Source organism: Artibeus jamaicensis, unplaced genomic scaffold (genome assembly GCF_021234435.1).
Source record: "Artibeus jamaicensis isolate MK-2021 breed Jamaican fruit bat unplaced genomic scaffold, CSHL_Jam_final contig_936, whole genome shotgun sequence".
In the NCBI taxonomy this organism is placed as follows: domain Eukaryota; kingdom Metazoa; phylum Chordata; class Mammalia; order Chiroptera; family Phyllostomidae; genus Artibeus; species Artibeus jamaicensis.
In genome coordinates, this window is record NW_026522017.1 from 624,477 (window position 1) to 644,241 (window position 19,765).

A 19,765-nucleotide genomic window follows, 5' to 3' on the forward strand; every position below is an offset into this window, starting at 1 on the left:
GACCACAAGGTTATAGGTCTACCAACGGAGACATTTCTTTTATCGGATAACCTTAAAAATGTATTTTAATATTGAAAATGTAAAAAAAAACCCAACCCAACAATAAAATATGGTCAAGAGAGGTTCAGAGACTCATGAAAGTCCCATAACTTGACTTAAAACTACCCATCTTCCACTCGACTCAGTGGACCACACACTGTTGCTCCTCCCTTATAATCTTGTAAAAATCAAATTTAAATTAACCATTTTCTTTTTTTAAAAGACTATGTTTTCAGGTTCATTAAGAAAAACTAAAAACTAGTTTGTAAAAGTCTTTTATTGTATCCGTGCCACACATAGTAGTGAAAAATAACACTCCTAAAAAAAAGAATGCTACCTTTTGCACAACATTTTATTTTAAATAAAACTTCAAGTACTCTTACATAGGTACAAAAAAATTCTGATCTATTTGCCTCCAACAGGCCACCACAACACACAGTAGATAAAACACAGTGGTTACAAATGTCTTTTAAATTTATTTCTGAGGCAAGGCAAATGGGAGGGAAATGTTTCTATGAAAAAATACTGTGTGTGTAGGAAATTGTCACAATTTTATTCCACATGGATACAAATGATTATACTTTAATTTAGGCCCTGGTGGCTTAAAGTCATATAACAAAATAGAAAAATGGAAAAACTAATATCCCCTACACCCTGTTTCAAAGGCAGGCACTACCAAGATCAAGGAGACGCCACAGTGTCGGTAGAGGATAATTACTGTACAAGCTGTACAGCGATAATTACCTTCAGACTAAAATAAAATGCTACAATCCTTCTAAGGCATAAACAATAATGTCTGCAAACAATATATACACATAATACATATTTAAAACAAGACTTAATATAAACAATAATGAACAGTATATACATGTCATTTTTTCTTCACTGTCTTGAAATACAATTTAACTACACAAGTGATGCAGCAACATATATATATATAAATGTACTTGTAACTCTACAGTAAAGTTTATTTTTGGTGCTTTTATAGCACATTAGTGTAAACAGTTTAACTTGGCTTTGTTTTATATTTTAAAACATTCCTTGTTGTATTTTCAAGGTTTAAAGCAATTTTCTAGTTCTTCCTTTTCACAGAAAACGAAGATTCTGGATGTGGTTTAATCATAAATAATTCATAAAATTAAATACATTCACTAAAAAATAAACTACAAAGTAAAAAAATGAAAAATAGATATTTATTGAGAGGGAAAGGAGAACCATTTCCCACGTTAGAGCTCTGGTGTTGACTATTCAGTGCGATCTGATATATTTTCATTGCTATTGCACTATAACACCCTTTCCTTTGAAAACTCTTTGGGTGTGCTTCCCTGTTCTACCTAAATTAGCTGATAAATCACAGAAATCAATAACCAAGGGCCTTGGTTGTTGTAGGAGTGAAGCCTTTAAAAATGGTATCATTCTTCTGATACTTTTTTTGTGATACTTATTTTAAGGAAAAAAAGTCATTATGTATGTGCCTCGCACATTTATGTAAATACAGTTCACATTGCTGGTCTCATTTGTCCTTGTTTGAAAGGAAAAAAAGAGAGAGATTATTATAACTTCAGCTCACTTTGAAAGTATCTGTCCACTTTTTTTCAAAATACTTCCTCATACTGTGGCCAGCTCTGCCTATATCAGAATCATCTTCATTAAATGTTTCACAGTTGTCAAAAACAAGCCTGACATCTAGAGCGAAGGATTCAGGGTTCAGATACCTGAAAGAAAACACATGATTTAGAGGTTGCTTTTGTCGACCTTTGTTTTGTAACCAAATGAAGAGGTAATCCAAGGTAAAATAAAAAGTAAAACTGAAAGGAAAAAGAGAAAGATTAGGATAACTGCCTTTAAAGTGATTTAAAACATTATAACCTCTCATACATGGAACTTTTAAATTACATAGTTGCCTGTGGTCTGAACCATCTAGGATTAGAGAGATGAAATGGAAAAACACATTTCTCTAGAGATCAGGACACATTACAACAAACATGTTCCCCACATCCAATTTCTGTTTGATCTGCCCCACAGTTCTCTGTTACAGGACGCATCCCACCTGATGAGTTTAAATTAACTCCTTTGACCAGCTGCATCACTTGTCCTACCCCTTCTGTCCACATCCCAAACTGTTTGGGTGCACTGGAAATAACAGGAATGCTTCTTACGAACTGCAGATATTGTACTTGCCCTGTGGCTTCTACATACATCCCAGGATAGGCTGCTCTGTGTTAAATCTCCCTCAGTTCCCATTTCTCTTCTCTCTTCAAATATACTCTTTTGCTTTGAGTATGATCCAAAATGAGCAAAAAGCATGCGCTACCTATTTACCTGAGATAACATTACGAGGGACTGACTTTCAACAAGAAGCACTGTGGCTTCAGTGCTTTTTTAGTGGGATCGCCCACTTCTCCTTTCCCTGTGAGAACATGAAGAACAGGACACAGAGTTGAATCTCCCTAAACTCAGTGGTAAGAAAACAGTGGTTTGTTTCAAGCCAACTCAAGCCAAATCAATACGTTTTGAAAGAGGGCTTTTAGAAATTCAAATTTAAATTAATTCTAACTTATGATAAGATGAATACTAAAATAATTTTCCTGTTAGAAATATCTGTGAAGCATACACTAAAGTTCTGAGACCCAATAAAAGTGGAATTATTTCTCTGACGAAATAGCTTGTAGTTTCTATTCCCTTTCTTTTCTTAATATGTGCAAAAAAAGAAATAAAATTTCTTTATCTGTAATGAGCTCACAGAGTTAATTCAGGCCTTATCTTACCTGTTCTTCTGGGGTTTTTTTATTGAGGTGAAATGAAAAATAACACAAAATTAACCACTTTAAGTCAGACAACTTAGTGGCATTTAGTACATTTACAACACTGTCCTATCGCCACTTCTTTCTAGTTCCAAAACATTGTCATTACCTCAAAAGGAAACCCTTCATCCACTAAGCAGTTCCTCTCTGTTCCTCCCTATTCCCACCTGTTCTGGATATTTCACATAAATGGAATAATATAACATGTGTGGGAATGATTTTTATAAAACAATACCAAGTTACTTTGAGAAATACTTATCTCTTTAAGCTGTTCCTTACTACAAGAAAAGGTTAATGATGAATACTAGGGAGTCTAGAGCCCAAGAGAGCGTTCCAGATGAGATTCTAGGTGAAATAAGGGCAATACCCACTCTGTGCCCTTCTTTTATAGAAGGATGGGCAGCTGATGGAATCCAGAGTGATCCATTCAAGCAGGCACTTCCCCAAACCCTCCGTTCTATCCATTTCTAGTTTAAAATTCTGAAATGCTGTTTGTGGACTTTGGTGCCAGCACATCAGTTTGGGTTGAACTGAACAGTGCAACTTCAAGGAGATGGCACAGTATGTGCCCTGACTGGATATTGCACCTGCATCCTTGGCATTTCAGGATGACGCACCAACCAAGGTACCAGCCAGGGCATTATAAAACTTTTAGTGTTTAAAATTCCCAATGATGGTCTATCTCTGCATTGAAATAATCTGAAAATATTACAGAATCCATTGTTAACAAATCCACATGAGATGATGCAATACTCCACTGATGCACAATATAAGCTCCAGCTTATATGCTACCTACCTACTTTGGGAGACTTCCTCGACACTTCTCTTTACGTCCCAGGCTTAGTGTGGTGCCCTTCCAATGTCAAAGGACGCTTTATCACACTACTTTTTAGTTGTTTAAATATTGATTGACTTGTCATCCATACCACACCACCACCCTAACCAAACATACACACACACACCTGTGCACACAGACACCCCTCTCCAAAATCAGGCCTTCTGTCCTGGGTGTAAATTACTGTATTTTTAGCTCAGTAGGTGATTATGTAGCACATATCAAGCAATAAATATTGAAATGAAAGGGTTTACTTACTGTCCACTACTTAATTTTTCTCTAATTGTAGAAAAATCCATAGGCTTCTTAATAACTTTCTTATAACCAGGAACAAGTTTCAAGTTTACAGGAAGTAGAAAAGGCCACGCATCCTCATGAGTTTCCATTTCAGTAAGGATCGTGCTGTAGAAATAATGTTTGAAATCAGTATCTGTGCTTTACAATTACCTATTTTGGTAAAAATTTAGCTTTTATAGTCTTATAAGAAAGACAAAGCAAATTATTTAAAAGAATACATTATACTATAAACTTTACATTTTCTTATTTGTACAAATTTTCAGAAAGTCACCTTTAATATGGTGGAAAGTTTATAAACAAATAAAATGGGATATCATGAGTTTATAGTACATAAAAATTGAAGTAATACCTGCAAAGAGCTAAGTCCTTGGAGTCATCTCTTTTAGGTTTCTTAACAGAAGCAAAACTCTCTTGCTTTGACAAGTTAATGGATGTGTTTTCCTCCATTTTTCTTTTTTTCATGTCTTTGCTTCCTCTTTTTAGTGAACTGCTTGTGGATGCAGAGTCTTCGTCTTCAGTGTCCCCTGTTAAAGGTCCTTTCTTTCCTTTTTTTGAATCATTATTCTTTTTTCCTTTGACATGAAGTTTTTTGAATTTTAGAGTTTGACCACTTGCCTTTAATTTAAAAAAATAAATGAAGTATAACAAAAGATGTTGGAGGTTAATAATTGTATCATTTTCAAAAGAGATCTATGATTTTGTTCTTTCACAATATAAGGCTAAAACCTGATAAACCAGAAAAAGTTTATCTTAGGAAATCTTAAAAAACTTGAGGATGCTGATCTTATGGTAATCCATCTTTAGTGTAGAGCTTATCAGCAGTATTCCTTTAGTCCAGGTCATGGGCTGAATGAGATTAAATAAATAAAAGGACTATCTTTTAGAGAACAATATAATTAAGAACAAAGAGGAACAGAAATAAAAATATAGAGCTTGTTAATCTGAAAGTTGAAGAGGTAATTAAAAAGCCAGGCCAAGACATAAAAAGTAGCTCACGAAGTATCACATAGAGAAAAAGTCCCTTGTAAAATCAAATGTATTGGAAATTGATGTTTTTTTCTGGATAAAGAAAGAAACATTTGCTGTAAGTAGATAATTCCACAAACTTGTGGTTCCCAGGTGTGAAAAAAAAAGTGGTGAAGGCTGAGGAAAAAAGAAGACAGAGAAGGTGTCTGTTTTGAGGAAAACAATAAGAAAATAGTATAAAAGATTATATTTGGAATCAAAGGATACACATTCTAGCTATACTCTGTAGCTATGGAACTTTGTACAAAAATATGTACGAGGCACTATTTTTCTCAGTTACAAAATAGGCAACACAATTGGTAAGGTCATTCAAGTTCTCAAATTAAATGGAAAAAAAAAGTCAATGTGGCCTTATGCAGTGTACCCATAATTGATGTAACAATGAACCTCCGTTCCCCCAATTTAGAAGTAGGAAAATAAGACTGAATTTCGAGTTAATATTATAGCAAATATAATGGATTTAGAAGAGTGATATGCAAATTCACCAGTAATATACGGTTTTTGTTTTGATTTTCCACAATAGTGTTTGTTTACCCTCTTTTAAAAATCTATTTCCTCTCTTACCCAAACTGTTAAGAAATCTTAGACTACAGAGTCAATATTTAATCTAGCCATAATTTAAAGTTAGCTGTACTGAGATAAACTTGGCCGGAAACATGTCTTTGAAATATTTCATACCAATTTCTTTGAGAATCTCATGATCTCTTCTAGCAGAGATCTCAATATATTTTTCAAAATTGCTCTTCATCAGGAAATTAAAAATATTTGGTTCTAGGGAACATTTTGTAAAGTACATGGTTGTCTCACCAATGTGTTGTATACCTAAAACTATTACAAAGTAGTGTGAATGCAAACTATAATTGAAAAATAGTAATAAAAAAATTTGATTCTGTATTGGGGGGATAAAAGCATACTTGAAAAATTTAAGTGACTAAAATAATAAGGCAAACCATAAATCTAGCAGCTTCCCCATTACCATATCAAAAAATCACCACCCTTTGTCACTAACTGAAATGATGAAAATGTTTCTCTTCTCCAATTAATTTATTCATTTTTATGCAGTAAAATTCTCTTACTTTGAATTTTTGTACCACACTGAGCTTTTAGCACTCTGAAATTATAAAAGAGAATGCTTAATATGAGAAAAGTACATTTAACTAAGGTTAAACTAGGTTAGATTGAATAATGATTGTGTTACTTAAAAAACACAAAATTTTGTGAATTATGGGCCAACACTTCTAGTTCCTATTTGAACTAAATGTTACCTGGGGGCATTTTCTAACAAAATAACGCTTACAGTAAGAAAACATGAAGTTTAAACCACGGAATCAAAATTTTTTTCTGATGTTTTAAAAAGACAATGAAGTCCCTGTGTATTTCTTAATAAACGACATTTATCGCCTTACCTCAATAGACCATGCACGTATACATACTTTTAAAAGGAAGTTTTTACAGTGTTACTCTGTTACCTGATTACTTTGTTCCTGGACTGAGCTGTGCCCCTTGCCACCTTTTCTCTCTATTTTATTAAAAGCCTAAATGCAAAAAGGAACTGCAATATGCCTTAAGCAGAACCCATCGGATTCCACACACAGAAGCACATCTCTATTATGTCTGTATGAACATATAAATATATATATCAGAACTGGTGGCTCACAGGCTATAAACAGCCCACTGTCCATGCTTGCCGCTTTGCTCATATAGTGCTTGTAGAAATTCTAGATTTGTTGCCAACATTCACAGTGATTGGAGGTGCCTAAAAATCTCTGATCCTGAAGTACTGGCAGGTCCTGGAACACTGGCCCACATGTCTCTATGACAACAATTGGCTAGAGGTGAGTGATGACTACCATTTAAGTGGGAGGAGTGACTTTCCTGTTGTCACAGTGCCAACTCTTCTGTGTTGTTTGTTTGGCTTTAGTAGGCAATGCAGTCTGAAACCTGTACGTGTGTGTGTGTGTGTGTGTGTCTATGAGTTATATAATGTGTATATATTCAGTTTATGTACAACATCTATTTGAGTCTGTGGTTCTGTAATCATATGTAGGTACAACAGAGTACCTATATGTGTTGGCACACACACACACACCAAGTAAAAACGATCACAGTGATGTACACAGAAATAGCCACTTGAGAGTATAGTATAAATATTTGTAATCAACAATAAATTACTGGGAAGATTTTAAAACCTTAATTTTTAAAATCCTTATATCAAAATCCGAAGTCTATAAATTGTTATATTGCTATAAAAAACATAACATCTAATTCACTACATTTAAAAAAAACAAACAAAAAAGCAGTGGCTTAGAAAGCTGCATTTACATAGAAGAGCTTGGATAAGATCATAGAACTGATGTCTCCTACTCTACTCCTTCAATGATAAACAGTGAAAGTTCTAAATTAAGCAAATTTATTGTAAACAAAACCTCCTATAACCTGTCAGATATCTCAAACACTTAAAATGCCCACCAGATATCTCTAATACTTAATACACTGACTTGTTAATAATTCATAAAGTATTAGAGAAACTGTCTATAACTTAACAGTTATGAAACTAAAAGATAGTTTTTGTACAACAGCGAAGCTAATTATTGAATTACATTTATCTATACATAACAAAACTGATCACATAATCAGAAGTAAAAAGCCATTAGTGAAAATGATGTCATGTGGGACCTTCTGTTATTTTGTGAAATATAGTCTATATACATGTCACAGGTTTTTAACCAGTTCACATCCATGACCGTATTTGATCTTCACAAATTCCCGTAAAGCAGGTACTGTCCCATCTTATAGACGATAACCCTGAAACTAAGAAAGTGCCCTAAGGTCAGTAGATCAGGGCAGTCAGAAAATCAGCAAAAGAGGCGGAAAAGGAGCAAAGACAAGAAGAAAACCTGGTGAGTGTGGTTCCCCAGAAGCCACATGAAAACTGGGTTTCAAGAAGGAAGGAGGGTTCCCCTTCATCAACTGTACCTGATGGGTTTGATGGGGCCTAAGCACCGCTCACTGGACTCAGCAATGGGGATGTTATTGGTGGCCATGGTAACAAGAATTCTGGAGAAGCTGTGCTGATGAAAATCTGACTGGAGTTCAAGATTGAATTGAAGGAGAGAAATGGGCGAGAACCAGGACAGAACTTTCTAGCAGTTTTACTGTAAAGGGAAGGAGAGAAATGGGGGAAGTGGAACAAGTAAGAAATGAGGTCAGAAAAGCGTTTTGTTTAGCTTTCTTAAGGTAGGAGAAGTAGTAGCATTGTAGGAAGCTGATGACAAGAACCCAGAGGAAAAAAATTGACGCAGGAGAAGACAGAAGTGCTGGAGCCGCACCCCTCAGCCAGTGCGAGGGGACGGGATCTGAGGCACGCCCTTGGGGAAGTGGCTTCAGAGTGGCACTAGCAGCTTATGGCATCCACAGATGGATGCAATGACTAGGTTAGGAGGAATCGCAGGACAGGAAGTGGTAAAGGGACAGTGAAAAGGTCTTAAGATAAATGCCTTGAAGGTCCTGTTGAAATCAGAGAACTGTTGGAAGTGTCAGAGCAGACAGGAAAGAAGGCGGTGCACAGACAGATGTTTGAGTTTATGAAGAGGCAGTAATTCCTGGTAATAATCAGGCCAAGAGATTAAACAAAAAAGACAGTAACTGAGGTAGGGAACACCTAGCAGAGTCTGGCCCTCCATACATGCTGACCCTTCCCTATTGGTTATCTTTATAACTCTAAAACCCACTTGTTTTTGTTTTGTCATATTGCTTCTCTGTAATCAATGGTGTGAGAGTCCAAAGGCTGGAGAGTGATTTAAAAGGCATATGACCTAGCAATTCTACTCCTAGGTATATGCCCAAGAGAAGTTAAACATATATTCATACAGAATTGTGTATGAATGGTCCTGACAATATTATCTATACCAGCCAAAACATGGAAACATGTCTATGTCTATCAACCCAATGTCTATCAACTGAAGAATGGATAAACAAAATGTTGTGTATGCACACAATGGACTATCATTTTGACTATTTAAAAAAAATAAACACTGGCCCTGGCTGGTGTAGCTCAGTGGATTGAGCACGGACCTGTGAACCAAAGGATCATGGTTTGATTCCCAGTCAGGGCACATGCCTGGGCTGCAGGCCAGTTCCCAGCAGGGGACCCATGAGAGGCAAACATACATTGATATTCCTCTCCTTCTCTCCTTCCCTTCCCCTCTAAAGATAAATAAATTTAAAAAATTTTAAAAAAGGAAACACTGATACATAGTGAAACCTAGATGAACCTTGTACTAACTGAAAGAAGTAAGACACAAAGGCACATATTATTTCATTCAATTTAAAACATAATGATCAGAAGAGGCAAATTCATAACAACAGACAGTAGGTAAGTGGTTGCCAAAAGCTGACGGGAGAAGGGGGAGGGGGAGTGACTGCTAACGGGCACCAGGATGCTTCTGGAGGGTCCGGAAAATGTTCGGTGATTAAACAGAGGTGGTGATGTACAACTCTGTGAATACAGCTAAAAAATACACTCAGTTGTACACTCTAGAAAAGCAGATTTTATGGTACATGAATTATATCTCAAAATATTCTCATAAAATGCCTGTAATTAACAGATAAATTCCTATCAGTGCTTACCAGAGAGGAGGGGGAGTGGGGAGGGGAGAAATGGGAGAAAGGAGTCCAGTACACGGTGACAGACGGAAACCAGGTCTTTGGTGGTGAGCATGCTGTAGGGCGCCCAGGTATCGCATTATAATGTTGTACACCTGGCACTTGTAAAATGTTAGTCACCAGTGTTACCTCAATTTAAAAAGAAGCTGAGTTTTAGATCAATCTTACCTTAGCGATGCAAGCTGGACAAAACCAGTCCCCGTCTGGAATGGTTGTAATCTTGGGTCTGTGGCAATAGGTATGACAGCCTTTGTCACAGCCGTCACAGAGGAGGAGCAGTTCTTCATTATCTCCCTTTCGACAGATCTGGCAGTACTATAATACATGAAAAATCACTTAAAATTAATATTCTGCTATAAATAATACTTATCAGGATATTAAACAAACCATAATTCCTAGTTTATATTAGTAATGAACATTCCGCTTGCTAACAAATATACAGTAGCCATACACATCTATGTATCTCTCGTTACACAGATATGGACCACATGACGGGGTGAGCAGTTCAGTTGGGGTAAATGCACATTTCAGGTACACTGCAAAGAACAAAGCTAGAGGTCGAGTGCCTGCACACACTTCAGAAGCATGTATACATTAACGTATGAAATAATTAACATGACATTGGAGCACATAAAGCAATGAATAGCTTTAATACATGGTGCCTTAATTTTTTAATATATTTCATCTTTTGCTTATCTTAGCATCCTCATGACATCCTGAGAAAGAAATGAGTAAGAGTTAATTTTTACAATCAAAATTAGTATTAGCATTAGTATCAGAATTACATATAATAATAAAAATATGCCCCCATATGTTTACTACATTATCCATCTGTTGTTTGAAGTTGATTAAAAAACTAGGAAACTTTGGAAATCAAACCAAATCAAATATGTGTCACAAGTGTAGAAGATGGATCCTACAAAATGATTTCTCAGGTAAAAAATGATATAATAGATTAAATTAAACAATTTAAGGGGTCACGATTTATTTTCTAGAACTAAAAATAAAATTATTTTTTCACTGATAAAAAGTTAATATCATTAAGAACTTTAAAATCTATAAAAAGAAAATTTTTTTCTCATGCATACATATTCCAAATAGTAAGTTTCACAAAGGAAAAGAAGGAATGTTAGACAAGTAAAAACTTTCAAATGGCTTTAAAAAATGGTACGTACTAACTAACACCATATTTTGACACTAAATTTATATTCCCAGTCACAGTAGAAAATGTCCTGTAATCAACATATTTAAAATGAAAACATTTAAACTGTAAATCATTTATACTAATTTATAGTTATATACTTATGTACTCTTAATAACAAAGTAGCTTAACTGTTCTGACTCCATTTTTTTTTTATTCTCAATCAGTTTGGGAAAGACTAAAATAGTCTTACACAATATAACTCACTATATACACCAATGATAGCTTAAGAATCTTATCAAGATGGCAGCCATGCCCTCTTAAATAATAACAAATTTCTATCGCATACATGGAATAAATATAACACTAAAATCGGATTGCTCTGAGCCTTCTGGCTACGATCAAGTAGAACACTTGAGAACACTCAGTACACATACCGATTGTCCTACTGACCGTAGAACAATCGGTATGTGTACTAAGAGCAGCAGCAGCAGAGTGTGATCTTCCGACAGTATTTGTTTTATGACCCTGTCTAATACTACATCGTTATTAAATACCTAAAGAGGGTGTTGTTTTTCCAAATTTAAGTTACATTTAAAAATTTTTTACTGTAAAAATATTCACTGAGAAATATTTGGAAGGTTATATTTAAATCCCTATAACAATACAATTTAAAAATCAGATTAATGAACATAAGGTAAATTCTCACTATTTTTATACTAGATAAAATACTTTGTAAAGTCTACTTAACATTTCACATTTATGATTTAAAAACAATTTTTTTCTGACACATTAAGAAAGGGTGATAGATACTGATCTTCTAACACTTTTGAAAAATCACAGTAATGGCTCAATATGTTAGAACAAGTGTATTAATATTTTCTTTTAAATCCTTTGCTCCTAGAGCAAAATACAGTAGATGCTATCTATTATTTAATATTAACAATAATATAAAGCATATCTGGAGACAAATTACAATAGCCTCTTCTGTCCTGGTAAGCTTTGTCTCTGGCAAAGAAGGTATTTCTAAAGATGGTGAGCACTTCGACATTTTGTTATGACTTCTTATAAGGATTATTACAAGTACTGTTACATTTCTAATGAAAGGTTACAAACTGCTCATTAATCTTTGAATATGAGACTCTGCCTTCATTTTAAGGTAGTTTCACAGCAAACCATGTATTGTTAAGCATTAAGAAAAAGAAATGAAGATTATTAGAGATGTAGTTAAATAATGATAAATGTATGTTAATAATATGGCAAAGGTTTATGAATATGTAAAAACTGAAGTAAAGCTTTAGATAGCAGACAGTAAGTATACTAATATAAAGGCAGATTTTGGTAAGTACACTAATATAAAGGCAGATTTCCACATTTATGGTCACTGAATGAGACCAGTTATATCTTGTGTATAACTTATAAGTTATATATAAGTTATATCCTGCATATAAGTTATAACTAACCACAACACGATGACTGTTTTGGTATAGGTGAGAAAAATAACTATGAATTGCATTTTGATGTAGGTCTTCAATACTTTTGATTCATTATAGCCTAGATTTCACCAAATATATTTGAGTGGGTGACTTGAAAACTTTAATACTAATTTTTATAAGAACAATTTTTACTTAGTAAAAATGCTACTAATGTTACTGGTTTTAAATAATGCCTTAAAATATATGGTAAATTATAATCTGGGTTGGGAAAGATCTAAATTTGAAAATGTTGTGAAAACTCCAGATTTATTATTTCATGGACATTTTAGGAAGAAGTGGAAAACCACGGAAGAAGCTAAATTTATTTGTAGAGAATGAATAAGACCCCGAGGAGTGTAAGCATAAAAGTAAAAGTTAAAAAAAAAGAATTATTTAAGGATCAAATTATTTAAGGATCATTTCTTTTCTTTGGTGAATGATTATTTTAAGTAAATCCTTAGTTATTCATGAAAACAGTTCTTACATATTTGGATTTTAAAGCAAACCTGTAATTCAAAAGCAAATGTTAAAGTAATTAGTAAAGTCTACATATAACAAATATTTCTATAAGTGATATTCAAGAGGCAAGAGGGACATGTACACGATTTAAAATAGGTATCTCTTTGGAAAATATATGAAATATAGCTTTTATTTTGAACACACAGCATTTGGTGTTTGGTACAAAGTAGAAGCTGCTACTGGATAATAACTGATTGTGGTTTAACAAATACCATGAAAAGCCAGTTTTAGTTAGAATAAAGAATAAAAAAGATCTACTCTTCACATCACCTACATCAAAGACCAAATACATCATATCAATGTTTGAAGGAAGAACTCTCCGCCTCACTTGTACTTACTTACCTAAGTATTTCTTAGGATTAAAAAATTGACAGAAATGAAAACTGATGGAAATATAATGATATTTTGGGAATGCAGTGAATATATGTAGCAGGTAATGTTACCAACTGGAATGTTTACAAGAATGAAAGGGCCCTCAAATACTTAGATTAACAACTATATGTTGACAGAATGTGGAAAACAACTTCAGCCAGAGTGATAAACAATATTCAATGGAGAGAGAACCAACATTTAAGAAAAAAAAGGTAACACATTTGGTAGGTTCCTTCTGAAAGCTCAAAATAAGGAAGAAAGTATCAAACTATACAGGATAAGAACAAGCAAACTCTCAGCATACGTTATTTTGACAATAACTAATGCATAATTAAGAAAGATCTGAAGGTTGGAAGAACAGGACAAAGTAAATTAGTTATAGTATTTCTTAAATGAAAACACTTACAACTTTCATAATTGATTTTTCCCATGCTATTGATTTCTGTAACTGCTGAATGCACAGAGCTACCTGTGCAGCACTGCGAGCTTCTGACAATGCCCTTCTCCATACCCTGAGCCCTGGAGCAATATCCTCTTCAATTCTGCATTGAAATATAGAAAAATTAAGTGGGTCATGTCCACATTTATGGTCACTGAATGAGAACAATCATCACACTGAAAGCCAAGCAATGACAAAAACATGGAACAGCCAGTAAGTATAAGGTTTAAGCAACTAAATTCGATGTAGTGCACAGACTGTGGCTACGTGCCTCAACGCTTAGTCACAACCAGGTAAATGTAAGATCACTTTGCAGGATTATCAACGCACATAACAAAAATAATGTTTTTACAAAGCACCATGCAAAGAGCATGATCCATATGGATCAAACAGCATGATCCATATGGATCACAGACATACAAGAAGATACATAGATAACAGGCAATAGAAAATAGGCTCCAATTAGCAAAGAAGCACAATAATTTTTCAAGTTAATCTCAATAACCTACCCGTCACCATCACCACTAATGGATGGTGCAGGAGCAGGGACAGTAACTGTGCCCACATTATCCACTTTGATCTGAATGGTGGTACTTAAGGGGCTCTTCAGATACCTTCTTTCAATGTTCCGCTCCAAATCAGCCAGCCTGGTTACAGCTATATCTAGGGGGTTGTCACTCTTCCGTTCCAGTGCATGCGCACTGCTTTCTTCTTCGCCAGTAAATTCTCCATCATGCTCCTTGCACAACTTAGAGAATGACTTATGTTCAAAATATACCAAGTCCTCCCTTTCTGATGCAGGCTCTGGACACATCCAACCCTATATATCAAGAGAATAATGTTATTACGGTTTTCTCTTAAAGTGCCTGGTGGGTGAATTACCTTTACTTAAAAGTACAGCAGCAGACAGCAGCAGATCTCAAGGACCTTTGCTAAAGGTTTTACCTTGTGTTTCCTATTGGTGGTAGGTAGAAACAAGAACAAAAAAATTAAAATAAGCAGTTGTAAAAAAATTTAAAAACCTTTAGACATATAAAAGGTATAACGAAATCAGCAAATGCTTATTAATTTCACAGGACCACGTAAATAGAAACCTCTCAGTAGTCTCTGAACTCTGCTCTTCCTTTCCACTTGGCATTCCTTTCACCAGAGACCTGGACTCTTGCACGGCTCCTTGTACTCACCGTTTTTCCTTTAGCTGCAGCTTTGAGCAAGCTGTTATGTCTTTATGTTTATATAACTTTCCCCTGTTCTTCTTCACCTACTTGACTTCACTCACCCTACAGCTCTCAAGGTAATATTTATATCCTCAGGGAACCCTTTCCTGACCTCTGTTATGGGGTTAATCTCCCAGCACAGGCTTCTCATAGGACCATATAATACTCAGTAGCCTTGTGATAATTGCAATTTTATATTACTGTGATTATTTAACTTCTACCTCTAAATTCCATGAGTGCAGGGGCCATGTCTACTTTTACTCATTTTATTTGCAACTCAGTGAAAGCAAATAGTACACACACACACACACACACACACACACGCATGAGGGGGAACCCCAAAAATCATAATTATTTTTTGGAGGGTGGGCCCGTTATAGTACAGGCTTCCTCTGCTGGGTGAGTGTTCTAGGAACCCATCTATGTCAGTGTACCAACTGGTATTATTGTGAGAGGCTGTGTTCAGCTTCAGTGAATTTTCTTTGGAGATTCAACATGTTTGCCCATTTCATAATGGGTGATTTATAAGTGCACCTGCCCACACCATGCTGAGTGTTCAGCAGTTTTTGACCAAAAACAGCATGACCCCCAGCCCCATGCGCTACCCTCCCTATTCACCCAATTTCGATCTCAGTGACCTTTTTTGTTTCCCCAGATTTAAAAAAGCCCTGAAAGGGAAACATTTTACCAATGCAGAACAAATGAAACAAAAAACGGCAGAAGAACCAAAAGGCATCAGAATCGGCAGATTCAAAAACTGTTTTGAGCAGTGAAAAAAAAAAACCTCTCAATAGGTGTATTGCATCAAATGGAGAGTACTTTGAAGGTGACTGAAGTCTAAACATGTAACAATAAATACACAATTTTATATAAATAAATTCTGGGTGATTTTTGGGTCCCCCCCCTCATATGTAAATGATATTATTGTATAACCCAGCTTGCTTATATTGATCCTCCAGCTCAAAATCCTTCAAAGACTCTCTACTGTTTAACAAAGTCCAAATTTTTACTATGACATGCAGGTACTGTGATCTACCTTTTCTCCCAAATTCCCATTCATGCATCCTACACTGCAGTCAAATTCCAAGTCTTGTCACTCCACAGACATGTCCTGAGTTGTTTTTTATTTTTTGAGAAAGAATGCTTTATTTTTTAAATATATTTCATTGACTATGCTAATATAGTTGTCCCAATTTTTCCCCCTTTGCACCCCTCTTCCCAGTACCCCTTTCCCTCCAGCATTCCCCCCTCTTAGTTCGTGTCCATGGGTCATGCATATAAGTTCTTTGGCTTCTCCATTTCCTATACTGTTCTTCAGATCCCCATGGCTATACTGTAATAATCCCTGCACTTTTCCATTTTCCCCTTTTCTCCTCCCAACTGATAACCCTCCATGTGATCTCTGTACCTGAGATTTTTGTTCTTGTTCTAGTTGTTTGCCTAGTTTGTTTTTGTTTTTATTTTTTAGGTTCAGTAGTTGATAGTTGTGAGTTTGTTGTCATTTTAATGTTCATAGTAAATAAGTCCCTTTAACCTTTCATATAACAAGGGCTTGGTGATGTAGAATTCCTTTGCTTTATCTTGTCTGGGAAGCACTTTATCTTCCCTTCAATTCTAAATGATAGCTTTGCTGGACATGGTAATCTAGGTTGTGGGTCCTTGCTTTTCATCACTTTGAATACTTCTTGCCTGTCCCTTCTAACCTGCAGTTTCTTTTGAGAACTCAGCTGACATTCTTATGGGAACTCCTTTGTAGGTAACTCTCTTCTTTTAAGATTCTCTCTGTAACTGGTGGCATTTTAATTATGATGTGTCTTGGTGTGGTCCTTTTAAGGTCCATCGTGTTTGGGACTCTGGGCTACCTGGACTTGTATGTGTATTTCCTTCTCCTAATTGGGGAAGTTTTCTTTCATTATATTTTGCAAATAATTTTCAATTTCTTGCTTTCTCTTCTCCATCTGTCACTCCTATGATTCGATTATTGGCACATTTGAAGTTGTTTCAGAGGCTCCTATTTTTTTGGATTTTTTCTTCTTACTGCTCTGATGGGATGTTTTTTTCTTCCTTACGTACCAAATCCTCAATTTAATTCTCAGCTTCATCCCCTCCACTGTTGGGTTCCTCATAAATTTTTCTTTACTTTACTTAGTGTAACCTTCATTTCTACCTGGGTGTTCCTTGGGCATCCTAATAACCAGTGTTTGGAATTCTGCATCTGATGGATTGCTTATCTCCATTTTGTTTAGTTCTTTTTCTGGAGTTTTGTTCTGTTTTTTTCATTTTGGCCATGTTTGTCTCCTCATTTTGACAGCCTCCTTGTGTTTGATCCTATGTATTAGGTAGAGCTGCTTTGACTCTGTGTCTTAGTAGTGTGGCCTGTTGTAGAAAAGCATACCTGTAAGTTGGATGGGGTGGAGACTTAGGCAGGTAATTGCCAGGGTGGGGCAACCCATGTGAACCAGTTGATGGAGTCACCACTCTGTGACGCTGTGTGTGGGAGGGCCCAGAAAAAGGACAATGGCCACTGCCTGGCCCTGGAGTTTTGTACAGAAGGAAGCTGTCCCTTGGCACTCATCCTGATGCTAGACACTTCAGTCTCTCCCTATATGCCACTGGTGCCCTTCCAGCTGCTGCCCTGGTGCTAGAGCCCAGAGACAGTGAGTCTCCTTAAGTCTTAAGTTCACTGTGGGCCCTTTAAGAGGAGACATCTGAGAATCCTACACTTTCTTCTGCTGCCCCAGCCCAAGAAGTTATAGGGACTTATTTTCCTGGCAATGGAAGCACAGGCTGGGTAGTCTGGTGGGGAGGTGGAATCCCTCGTTCCTGAGGTATCCCTCCTGATTTTTATCTACCACCTGTTCCACACCTCCACCCCTCCTACCTGTCTGGATAAATGTGACTTCTTTAATTTCTTAGTTGTCAGACTTCTATATAGCTTGGTATTCTGATGATTCTGGGTGATAGTCTTTTGTAGTTTAGCTGTAATTTTTGCAGTGGTTGTGCAAGGAGGTGAGCCATGTTTATTTATGCCTCCATCTTGACCAGAAGTCTCATGAGCTGAGCTTCTTGATCCTAGAGCTCTGCTCATGCTGTTAACTCTCTCTAGTATGGCATTCCCTATTCTTTGACTTTCAAAAGCTTACTCATCTTATCAAATTTCATCTCAGCTTCTTCATGAAAGCTCCCTGACATCTTCCATACTTCCACCAGAAATTGCATATTCTTTTCCTAAATTCATGTATGATCCTACTTCTCCTTAGAGATGTATACATGTCTCCCAATTATATGCCCAGCTTTCTGGGGGTAGAAACCATATTTTTAAAAATTTTGTGGTGCCCACTGTCTGATGTGGAATAGGTGCCTATTAAATGCATATTAAAGTAATGAACATCATCTTTTCTATTAAAATTTTTAGGATATAATTATTTTATCTTTATATTAGGATCAATTCCACATCTTTAAATCATCAAAACACTTAGAAAGTAAGGATGGAATTATGAATAGTACACAAAAGTACATTTGGCAGATATCATATCAAATGAACTTCGTTCCTATATTTTGAATACTAAATAGCTAAATCAAGGCAAGGAATCCCGTAAGCACAATATATTTTGATTTCTACAAGGCAACTGATAAGACCCCCCTCCCGCCTCCTACACCCCCCCAAAAAAAAGACTGGATTACAGTTGGATAAGTCTAAGTGGTTAAAAACTGTATCTGAAGAATGGTAATTGATAAAGCTTGTCACCTCAGAAAAGGTCACTGATAATATCCAAAGGCTCTATATTTGGCCAATACACATATGAATAACTTGGTTGATTGCTATTAAAACTTCAGGAGACTTAAAGTTAGAAAGGAAGTTTAATATTCTGTGACAGGACCAAGATTAAAATAGTTTTTAAATGGTTTAAAGTGTACTGAAAAAGGTACCCAAATGCGGTTAGTAGAAATAGAACAATGCTAAATATAAATCTTAGCTTTGAAGTTTAAGCAACTATCACAAAAATACTACATGACAGAACTCACTTAAAAGCGCTCTAAAAGAGGCCCATGGATTTTTTTAAAAATGCATACTCATGAAGCAATAGAATGATATGGATGCTAAAAAGGTAAAAATGTAGATAGCATCAACAGAAGTGTAGTGCTGAATTAAGGAAAGTAAAAGTCCCGTGAACACCTTCAGACTTCTCCATGTACACTTATGGGTATAACATTTTTAGAATGGTATTGACATTATTGTTTATTCAGAAAAGAAACATGGACCTGTAAACCATTTCACAGGACTAAGGGTTGAAAGAATTAATTAGCCAGTAAGATAAAAAACTTAGAAAGAAACACAGAATTTGTCTTTTGAGGAGCTGGAAGAATAATTAGGTTTTTTGTACACTCTTCAGCAACAGAACTAGGACTAGAGACTTGTAAATTTTCTACAAATATAAAAAAATTCCAAATTATTAGCAAAATAATTTCTATTTTTTTAACTAAAAGTAAAAATGAATATTCCACCTGCTTAATGTGTCTTCACAATAGTTAGTTCCCAGGCTAAACATGTAACTCTATTTTCTTTCTTTTATTTTTTTAGAGAATTTTTATAAGTTTATTTATTTGACCAAACTGACGACATATGCTGAGAAGCAAAATCTCAGTGGATTGAGGAAATGCTCCAGAGAATGGCAGTTTTGTAGCTTATTTTATGCATTAGAGTCAAAGAAGGAGATGCAAGGAGAGTTACAGGAAATCCACTGGTAGTAGACTAGGGGGAGGGAAAAGCATAGTGGGAAATTGCTAGGATTGGACAAAAGGCAAAATGGGAAACTTACACTTCTACACTGGTGAGTGTGGATCAGAAAAAAATCACTAAATTTTTTATTTATTGGTTTTAGAGAGAGAGGAAGAGAAAGAGAAAGAAACACTGATTTGCTGTTCTGCTTATTTA

The 19,765-nt window shown here is 35.6% G+C and overlaps 1 protein-coding gene across 22 annotated transcripts in view; it reads right to left on the bottom strand.

Annotated features, from left to right (window-relative positions):
• Positions 1 to 298: 298 nt before the first annotated feature.
• BAZ2B (bromodomain adjacent to zinc finger domain 2B) overlaps positions 299 to 19,765 on the bottom strand; it is a 372,986-nt gene continuing 353,519 nt past the window's right edge. For 17 of the 22 annotated variants that reach the window (XM_053655131.1, XM_053655133.1, XM_053655132.1 and 14 more), the window contains 6 exons: positions 14,122 to 14,432; positions 13,580 to 13,715; positions 9,835 to 9,981; positions 4,325 to 4,590; positions 3,937 to 4,080; positions 299 to 1,754 (listed from right to left, as the gene is read on the bottom strand). In XM_053655131.1, coding sequence (XP_053511106.1) covers positions 1,601 to 1,754; positions 3,937 to 4,080; positions 4,325 to 4,590; positions 9,835 to 9,981; positions 13,580 to 13,715; positions 14,122 to 14,432 — 1,158 coding nt within the window. In that variant the 3' untranslated portion in view covers positions 299 to 1,600. Of the gene's footprint in view, positions 1,755 to 3,936; positions 4,081 to 4,324; positions 4,591 to 9,834; positions 9,982 to 13,579; positions 13,716 to 14,121; positions 14,433 to 19,765 lie in introns of those variants that run through there. The other 5 variants (XM_053655149.1, XM_053655148.1, XM_053655144.1 and 2 more) reach the window with 2 other exon arrangements.